Source organism: Nuphar pumila, chromosome 13, assembly GCF_984573655.1.
Source record: "Nuphar pumila chromosome 13, dmNupPumi1.hap1.1, whole genome shotgun sequence".
In the NCBI taxonomy this organism is placed as follows: Eukaryota; Viridiplantae; Streptophyta; class Magnoliopsida; order Nymphaeales; family Nymphaeaceae; genus Nuphar; species Nuphar pumila.
In genome coordinates this window covers 77,557,369-77,568,107 of record NC_143261.1, presented here as the reverse complement: position 1 = coordinate 77,568,107, position 10,739 = coordinate 77,557,369, and the positions used below count along the sequence as shown (strand labels likewise).

The window sequence follows — 10,739 nt, the reverse complement described above, 5'->3', positions numbered from 1 at the left end:
TTATCAAAGAGAAGTGATCTTACTGCAGCTGGTTAAGGCAGAGCATTTTGAGGTGGCATTGGAAGAGCTAGCAATATTGGAAGACACGTTCTTTGCAGTCTGAGAGGAATGGTTTGCTGGATACCAGTGCAACGTGTAACAACGAGACTTAATGTGACCCAACCATAGTGACAAAAGTTAAAAACAGCAAAATCTCAGCAGGCAAAAAATTCGGGAGATTTTGAAATTTTTCATAAATCTCACATTTTTTTGGCAAAAACTCGGGAATAAAAAATAATATAAAAAAATAATAAGAAAATATAAATAAAACACATTTAAAAATAAAAATCTTGGGGGTTTTCATGATAATTTTTTTTAAAATATAAATATCACGATATTTGTCACGGTTTGAAAATCTTGCAAGAAATTACCATTTTAAACTTTTAGGCAATTTCTCGCAATATATCGGCGAGATTTTTATAAATCTTGCGATATTTGTCACAGAGGTCCCGACATACTGCAAAGCTCGCATTTAGGTCATTCACGACCTCTTCCGATGCCTCGGATAGGTGGACGGCTTTTCAATTTATTGTTGAAACTTGGTGTTTTCATGCCTCGGATAAGGTAAGACCTCTTGGCTTTTAAATTCGGGTGCTTCTTTTCACATGACCCCAAGTTTTAGTTCTTTTTTCGAATATTCAAAAAATTCCTCTCCTTCCTTTGTTTCAACTACAAAGCTCGCATTTTGGCAATGGGTCTATAGCCAAAATCTGACTTCGAACCACAGAAAATGATGGTTTTAAGTCCCAACAGAAATTAGATAACGTTTTCTTGTTGTTGGAAGTGGCTAAACTCGTTGAATGCACCACACATGCATTCAGGTATAGTTGAGTACGAGCTCAACTCGTCCCAATAAGACTTTAAGGTGGTAAAATAAGAAAAGAGGGGCTTGGTTCTGACGATGGTAAGAAATGAGTTTCTTCAAATGAAAAATACGAGCAATATTTGCTTGAGAGAGACGCTCTTCAAGATGGACCCAGACCTTCCTTGCAGTGCTAGCATAAATCAAGCTACTTGCTAGCTCATGCTAGTTGATAACTCTTTAGACAACGGATTGAGAAGCCAAGAAAGGACCATATCATTATAACGGTGATGATGGAGGTGAACAGCAGGGCAGCGAGCTGTTCACAAAACATAACTTGTTTTTGGCACTGAGTGCCATTCTCATAGCCCGCATCCATGTTCAGAAATTGTCCCTTGTTAGGACTGAATACACCAAGACTGTCCCTATCAAAGTGATGAAGGAAATAAGGAGACGACCAGTTCATAAGACGAACTGTGTGGAGGAGCTCTCAATGGTATCACTCTGACGCCATGTGAAGGAGCAACTATGGTAAAAAAAAGTGATGCCTTTCTAATTTCACCTCTGCTATTTAAAATGCAAAATACATATGAATCTTGGATCCCAAGATAAGTGGGATGATCTTGGGACGTTGCAACTTCGAACCCAAATGGTATGGTTGTATAACTGGTAGGGGTCGGACTAACCTCAGCTTTCTCTGTCCAAAAAAAGAAAAGAAAAAGTAAATGGAAAGCAATCAAGAAAATTGCCTGTGGTAAATATCCAAAAATCTCACATACTTATCTCCTTCAAGGATGACGTTTAACATTACCAATATGAACCAGTGCCATAGATCGGATATTCTACCTATGTGTGCTCAGAGTTCAGAGCATCTGATTTAGGATCCACTTAGTGCCATCACAGAAGCTAGCTCATCTTTATCAGCCATTTAGAGAAATCTTTGAGATGCTGCATGACAGCATGAGGCAGTGACTTGAGATACACAACCTGAGAAAGAAAAAAACAAAACCTTTCAAGACTTTTTTTTTAAAGGCAAGCTGGGGTTAGGCAGACCCCTTCCAGATATCTCTTAAGCCCTATGTGGCAAAGGGATTCGAACCTGGGCCTTCAGCTTAGCACAGGACCCCGCTTACCACATGGGATACCGCCTCGGTGGTTTTCAAGACTGTTTTTATTGCAAAGTGCAATTAGCTTCATTGGGACGAACTTGAAGTCAAAGGCAATGCTTTGAACTGCAAGCTTTGAGTTTCCACATCAAAAACCAAATTCGTTCGCAAGCTTCATCCTTTCATACTATGCTGACGAGAAATTGCGTGAGTGTTCTCTTCCGTAGACTGAATACTGAACAGGTAATCACATGCATGCAAGAGCTGAGGACATGGTGCATCACAGGATTGAACCAAAGGTACCATCTGTTTTGAAGTCAGTAATAACATGTACAGGTGAACTCCCCATCTTTATCTGAATCTTGATGTGCTTTTTGCTTCAACATCGAAATGAAGGATGAATCTATTCCACTGCCTGGTGCAACATAATCTTTCCAGTTCATTGCATGTACGTCGCTTCAAGTTCCTTTCCCGGTGAATTTTCATGCTTGCAAGCAAAAAACCACTTCCAAGACAGTTTTCCCAGGGAATTATCTACTTTTGCATGCATCAGACCAGTATCCATAGATTTTCTCCAAAAATAGTAAAGCATACATTGGACTGTATTCTTTTCTAAATATGGGCATTCAAATGATCCTAAATAAGGTGCTCCAGGCTTCGGCAATGCATAGTTAAAGGGTCTTGTTAACAGTTTGTTACAGATAAAAACAGTGCCTGATGAACATAACGGAACCAGTAGCTCATTGCAAGAAGACGGTTGCTGCCACAATTTTTGTTGCCAAAGGTATGTAGCATGGTGCAGTTTGGTGCTTACCAACATAATCATCACTTTCACCACCCGCTTTCAACATCATCATCATCACATTATGGGAGCTTCCATGTCTTACTGATCTTGAAAAAGCAATGCAGCAAGAAAAGAGTTAAACAGAGATAACCATGCCAAGGACCTGCAGACAAAATTTTCTACACAATAATGTGTGATTGACCGCAGCCGCATAACACTGAGATCACCCCAATTTGGGCTGCCACAGCTTTGAAGGCCATGGAGCATGCAGCATGCCTGTGTGGGGTCTATGCAGGAAATGATGGCCCCATCGAAATACATGAAATGCCCAATCTGAAATTCTGACCAACAGTAACACCCAACCTGCATATGCCTCTTGCTATAATGCATTTATCTTTTGAGAAAAATGATGACCAACAAGTATTCCTTCACTTGGTTTTATCCAACAATGGTGATAGTGACCGAAAATTCATGATATTGACGGTTATAGTGTTAATAGTGAGAACAATGATAGAAGGATGACTATAATCATTTTTCTTGAATTTCACTATTTATATCATTTTTTGTGATAACAAGGTATGACTATGTTGAGATACTTTACCATTTTGAGAGAGAGAGAGAGCTAGGAAAGCCGAAGAGCCATTTCCTGAAGCAGTGCTCTCTTTTGTGAGGCTGTGATAACACGGTTACTTTGAGCATTCCCGAGCACATCTGCAATGATGGCAGCTGCATGGCCAAGAGGTTCCTCTGCTGCTCTTTTCAGCATAAATGCCTTCAAAATCCACAGGGAGACATAAGACATATGATCAGTAAAGAAGTTCTACACGTGCATGAAAGGGTACGACATGCAAGGCGCACAATGTCAAGGAAGCTTCAGAGAGAGAGAGAACCTGGCCATGATGCGTTATAGATAAAGTGCATGGGGGCTGAACCCATGGCTCCCCATCTATCTGCAAAGGGAAGGCCGAAAAAAGCTGGATGTTAATAGACTGCCCTTGTGCCAGTCTTCGAGCACGTGAAAGGCCAACCTGTTCCACAAACACCTGGTGAGTTCCGTAACCTAGAAGGAAACATGCACGAGTCTTAACTCGTAACCATGATGAGACCATGTTCCAGGGTGCCTTTGAAATGAACTTTATGCTAAATTCGAAAACCAAGGGCCAACAAAAAAAGAGTACTCAAGCCATGGTGATTCACTACAGAAATTTCATGACCAAACCAATTCAGACTAGCAACTGAAAGGTACACCAATTAAGGTCCTACTTGCCCATTGATGATGAAATCCAACAGTTGCGTAGATGCAGGCACAGCCAGCACTTATCCTTTTCCATGCATGATGAGTGAATTTGATGCCTTATGCTAAAGTCCATTAGAAATAGAACAATAAACAATTGCCAAACTCAAACTACTACAGGGATGAGATATAGGGATGGCAGTGGGGCGGGGCGGGGGACAAGGTCTCCACCCCTGCCCCGCCTCATGATTTTATCCTCCACCCCCGCCTCCATCCCTGGCGGGGAATGGATTTTATCCTCCACCCCCGCCTTCATCCCCGTTTCATGTCCTCCATCCCCGGTTCAAACGGGGATGAGGCGGGGATATTGCGGGGAAAAGTGGTTGGGGCGGGGATGAGGCGGGGATCGTGGCGGGGGCGCGGAAAAGTGCACGTCCATCCCCGCCTCCATCCCCGGACGGGGATGGATTTTAACCTTCGTCCCCGCCTCCATCCCCGTTTCATACCCTTCATCCCCGGCCCAAACGGGGCGAGGCGGGGCGGGGCCCCGCTTTCCCCCGATCCACTGCCATCCCTACTGAGATACCAAGGTTCCACAGCAAGAAAAACGCTACTATTAAATTTTTAATATAACCATATCAAATGTACAGAACCAGTGGAAACTTGCATGGCGGTTGAACTAAACAAATCAACCCAAGAATTAATATTTGAATCTCTATGGGTCGCTGAGGCTTGGAAAATCAACATCAACCAAGACTCTAAGCAACTTGGAGTAGGCCGTGCACCTAAGTTGGTGCCAAATCCCAAGGTGTGTCATATATTTGGAACATTATTTGATAGCTGCTATAGATTGACTAGATATTAATTTAACCTAGGCAATAGTTATAGTAAAATTATCCAAGTCAAGTAGAACAAACTCTTTAATCACTGGTTTGAACTTTTGACGACAGCCAAGAATGTATAAGAGGATCACCTGAAGTTTTCCTAGGTGCCATGTTCCAGATATGCTCACAACCTCCAACATCTTGTCATGCATAGACTGAGGATCAAAATTGTCATAATTCTCATCTTCATTTTGCCACAAATCAACTCCTCCCATGTAGCTTCCAATGTTAGCAACAAGAACACCTTCAGAATCCTGAAAATTTGTACATGCAGAGAAAATCATTTCCAACTTTAGGAAAACACCACCATGAACTTGCAATATTTTGAGGTAATGACCACTGGGAAAAGGTTCAACAACAGCACATGATTTAACAGCATCAGAGTATGCAGCCAGGAATATACCTGGTCTTGTTTCAAGTGAGAGATGCTATGACCTAGTGGAAATTCGTGGGCCATTTGCTATACAAGAGACTCACACAACTTGGACACAGTTAAGCCAGTCAGTCATAATGGTATCTCTGAACTTGCGTCACATGAACCCAGTCATGATTTAAACTTTTACAATTACTCTAACATACCTCAGGAACCTCAACCTCGACCCCATCAACTGCCACTAGAATTTGCCATGGCAGGTCTGCAAATGTCCTGTTCATGATGCCTTTTGCGCCTTCTCTTGCATACAGCATTTTATTCATGAACTGGGAATAAGATTCAGCTTTGAGTTAGACAAAGCTAAACAGCACTAACATATAGCTAAGTAGAGAATTTAAACCTGCATCAGTCATACAGCTGCTTATCAGATTAAACTTTTGAGTTTTATGAATAATTAGGCAGTTTAAAACTGCTAAGCAACTGGAAGGCTGTGTGTGAAAATATTGCTCATATCAAATAAGAGGAAAAAGAACTGGTTTTGTCCTCTTCAAAGCAGTAAGTGAAATGAACAGGAGCAACATCACAGCTGGCCAAGAACCAAACATTTGGCCGGCCACAATATGCATGTAGATCTAAGTCACACGGACTCGGCTAGGGAGGCGCCGCACCCGAGTCGACACACCCCGACACGGGTGCGGCTTCGGAGACGGCCCGGACTCGGTCAACGCCGAGTCGGACTCGGTCAACGAGTCGAGGCCGAGTCCGTCCTTGTTTTGGACTCATTCAACGTTGACTGAGTCCGAAAATGTCCACTTTGATTTTTAAAATATGTTTTGAATCTGGGTCGGGTCCGGACCTGACCCAGATCCAAATTCCATCTGCAGGCGAACCCTAAAAGGGGTTTATCGACAGGGGGAGGGGCTTACCCTCTCGATTTTGCCTCTCTCCCCCAGCCCCTGCAGCTTTCTCCTACACCCACGCCGGCGATCCAGACTCCGACGACGGTACGCACAGGTGCCAGCCACCGTCTCCCCCTCCGTCAACACTCAACAGGTATGTCGACCCTCATGCACCCTCTGCTTGCAGCCTCCTTCCTTGCACCCTCTGCTCGCAGAAGAGGGGCTCGGCCCCTCTCTGTGCCTCCTATTCACAAAGGAGGGGCTTGGCCCCTCCTCGTTTCGCTTATGTCAGGTACGCTTGTTTCCCTTTTATCGCAGGGGTAAGAAGTAGGAGTGGGGGAAGGAGGGGGCTCGGCTGACAGGCCGAGCCTTGCCCCGCCGGACAGAAGGGAAACGAGGAGGGGCTGAGCCCCTCCTCATTTCCCTTTTATTCAGCAGGGGTAAGAAGGAGGAGTGGGTACTTTTTTTTCTTTGTATTCAAAGTTTGTATTTAAATATTTGTATTCAAAGTTTTAAGTTAGATACTAATATAGTCATTTTTTGATGCAGTTGTGGAACATCCAAGAATTGGGATGTAAATCCACAAGATTTTGACTTGGAGGGAGAACATAATTTGCATACTCTCAACATGGACTACCTCGATCCTGTTCTTCCCTCTAATTCAGACGATGAGACAAATTTATGATAAGTTTTGTTGTTTATCACACTCAAAAGCTTCTTTATGTGTTATTTTGGTAAGTTTGTGTTGTTAAGAATTGCTTTTTTATTTTTGTTTTAAAATTTACAATTTTTATATGTTAATTTATTGTTATATATATAATTATATATATTTAAAATACATATATTTTTTAATATATATATATATATAGCCGAGTCCCCGTGTCCAAATTTTTTGGAATTGCGCGCACCCGTGTCGCACCCGCACCCATGTGACATAGATGTAGATTAATTATAGAGAGTAGTTTTGGTTTCACCCCTAGGTTAACTTGACATGAGAAGTGTTTCTTCATTTGAATCCTATAAAGCAACCAAAACTTCATTGATTATATTCTCTCATCTTTCACTATATGATGGTTCTGTATAGTCCACAACGAGCAGCTATGGATTGGGCATAAAACTTCTACAAAATAGTGAGGACACGTCAGTTATATGTGCTCACATGGAACACTACTTTCTTTACTTTCAAATGAAGTGTTTCAAAGAAGGGAAATGAAAACGGTAAACAAGTGTGGGTGTGGGTGTGGGTGTGGGTGTGGGTGTGGGTGTGGGTGTGTATCTCTCTCTATATATATAGAGAGAGAGAGAGAGCTGAACATATTAGGCCCCTTTTTCTCGTTAGGTCTCATTAGGCCCTATAGTTTGAAGTGTTTTATGATAGATCTGAACTGTTAGATGTGTTTATCACAAGGTTTTCATACTAGGAAGCAAAAGCGGGAAACGATTCGGGAAGCAAAAACAAGAAGCAATGCATTTTAAAATGTATAAGAGGGAAGCAAGGATTAAAAAAAGCAATATAAGAATTAAATGGGAATAGAAAAGGAATGCAAATAAAAACTAAAATAAAAGTTACTTATTAAATTTCATGATTTTTTAGTGTAAGAAATAATTTTTTAACAAAATCTAAAAATGATGACGGCCAATTTAGAGAAAGCACATGGAAGTGAGTCAGAAGCGTGAGAGGAAACACATAAAAAACATAAAAAGTAGAGTGAAAATATATACTAATAATAATAGATAAAGTGTATGGAAAGCATAGAAGCGTGGAAGAATCAAGATTCAAATCAAGTTTCGGAAGCAAGGAGTATCGAGCTTCCGGAAAGCGGGCTTTCCATCTATCTAAGAAGGTTCCCATAACTATGGTTTATCATGCTCAATTTAGTAGGAATCGACTCTTGGATCATATTTTTTCAACAAAAAAATGTATTTTTATGAGCCAAAAAATTTTGAGGCCTTTATAGCCATTGATTTTTTTATCACTGGAAAAAACTGTATACATGTCAAATTCCGGCGATCCAAAAGCCAATTCCCACTAAACAAAACCTATAGATCACATAGATGGTGTTAGATGTGAGAAAAATACTAAAAACTATGATTTTTTAAGGGGCCTAAGGAACACATTGTCATGAAACACTAAGAAAGAAGGATAATGTCACAAAGTGACTAGCAAATGCACAAGTATACAAGCATAATAGCCACTAATGGGCAAAACTACAACAAGTAACAAAGTGGCAATGAACACAAAAAAAGAGGAGCTAAAAAATATAGGAGCTTTACTCATAAAGAGCTTCAAAGAAGCTTAACTAATACATGGGGCTTTGCCCCTTATTTATACATAAATGGGACCCAAGGAGGGGCTCCCATAGAGTCGTTGGAGGGGTCCAACGACTCTATGTGGACCCCTCTCAAATGAATAAAAAAGAAAAAAAGTTGAAAAAGGAAAATACACAAAAGAAAAGAAAAGCATATTCAAAAAGTGAATGTGTATTTACAGGAAAATGACTATTTTGACCCTAGTGGGTATTACAAAAATAATATATATATATATATATATATATATATATATATATATATATATATATATATGTCACAATCTATATATATGTAGATATATATAGGAAAGATGATATAATTTAACACCCCCCCTCAAACACATGGTGAGATCATCGAGAGTTTGCTAAGGAGAAAATAGAAGCGAGGCAATGAGAAAGCTTTGGTGAAGAAGTCTGCTAGCTGATACTCGAAAGAAACATAAGGTAGTTGAATGGTACTTCGTAAGAACTCATCACGAACATAGTGGCAATCCATCTTTATGTGCTTTATTCGTTCATGGAAGGTGTAGTTGCTAGCAATGTAAATAGCACTCTTGTTGTCACAACATGGCTTCGAAGAAGTGGAGAAGAGGACGTCCATATCTTTGAGTAAGCTTCTCAACTAGACAAGTTCAGTGGTAATGGTGATCATCGCTCGATACTCAGCCTTCGTGGAGGAAAGATAAACTTTTTGTTGCTTCTTACATCTCCAAGAAATTAGTGACTCTCCAAAAAAAAAACACAATAACCTTTTGTTGAAATACAATCATCGGGGTTACCCCCAATCAGAGTCAGTATAAGCAAGTAAATTAAGAGATGAAAAAGATGATAAGAATAATCCTTTTGTTATAGTGCCCTTCAAATATCTGATAATCCTGTCACCATATGAATTGAAGTAGGAGCAATCTGAAATTGACTTGCACTGTAAACATCATGAGTAATATTTGATCTGGTGATAAATAAATAAGTTAGTGAACCAATCAATTGACGATAAGGAGTCGCATCATTGGCTCTTATCTTGGCATTGATTACTTCTAGAGTCTCTACTTTCTTGTCGTTAGTTAACCCAGACCGAGTAATAATATCTTATGCAAGCTTCATCTGAGATAGAACATACCCCTTTGGAGAGTATGCAACTTCAATCCCTAAAAAATAACTTAGAAAACCAAGGTCAAACATATCAAAATTTTCTTTTAAAATGTTTTTAATAAGCTCAATCCCCTTTTTATTATTATCAGTGATGATCATATCATCAAAATATAGTAATAATATTGTTATGTGCTCTCTTGTTTTCTTAACAAACAAAGCAATATCAGTATAGCAATAAGAAAAAACATTATCAAGAACTACTTTGTTAAATAAATCATACCAAGCTTTTGTAGCTTGTTTGAGACCATAAAGAGCTTTGTTAGGTTTTAGAATATTCTCTTCTTCAATTTCAAGACCCGACGGAGGATCCATAAAAACTTTTTCACAAAGATTTCCATTTAAAAATGCATTTTTAACATCAAGTTGATAAATAGGCCATTTTTTAATAGATGCTAGAACAATCAAGGTTCGCACACTAGTCATTCTAGCTACCGGGGCAAAGGTTTCCTCATCTATGGCCTTACCCAATCCGCTTCCCGGACAGGAGATCCTGCACAAAGCAATTGGTAGGTGAAAAAGAGACCCTACATCCGAAATCGGTGATTTGAAAGACCAAAAAAAGATTTAAATTGAATTTTGGAATAATTCTTATTTTTTGAACATACAATTCTTTGTTTTGACCATAAACTTTTTCAAGGTTTCCAATTCCTTCAACATCCAAAGATGTCCCATCGACAATGGAAACAAAAGATTCAAAAGTATTGAGACTTGGTTTTGATAAAAGATATGCATTTGACGTTATATGGAAACTGGCACCCGAATCAAGAATCCAATAGGACATACCTGGGATTGATGAGATTGCAGCACCGGAGGTAGAAGGCAAATAGTTGATCCTCATGAATTGTTGGAGAGTTTCGGTAAGTTGTGCAATAGAGTCTTTTATATCTCCATCTTTCTTTGAATCTTCACTTGAATTGTTTGAAGACTCTCCAACGGAAACCACCTCTCTCTTGAGTTTAGGGCAATCCGGGCGAATATGGCCCGGTTCATTACAATGGTGACATACAATTTTTCTTCCACCTCCGTTATTATTTTTCAAGAAATGAGGTGGTTTATATGGCCTTACATTATTTTCCGGTCTTGAAACCGCATGTACTTCATCAATATCTTTCTTTAAGGCCAAGTGAGTTTCTTCTTGGCACAAATCGACTAAAATTTTA

The 10,739-nt window shown here is 39.9% G+C and overlaps 1 protein-coding gene across 1 annotated transcript in view; it reads right to left on the bottom strand.

The window, feature by feature from the left end:
• Positions 1 to 3,189: 3,189 nt before the first annotated feature.
• Positions 3,190 to 10,739, bottom strand: part of LOC149818807 (diacylglycerol kinase 1-like) — a 30,730-nt gene continuing 23,180 nt past the window's right edge. The window contains exons 5-8 of the mRNA XM_089984689.1: positions 5,429 to 5,548; positions 4,939 to 5,103; positions 3,622 to 3,759; positions 3,190 to 3,503 (exon numbers count right to left, since the gene is read on the bottom strand). Coding sequence (XP_089840815.1) covers positions 3,354 to 3,503; positions 3,622 to 3,759; positions 4,939 to 5,103; positions 5,429 to 5,548 — 573 coding nt within the window. The 3' untranslated portion in view covers positions 3,190 to 3,353. The remainder of the gene's footprint in view (positions 3,504 to 3,621; positions 3,760 to 4,938; positions 5,104 to 5,428; positions 5,549 to 10,739) is intronic.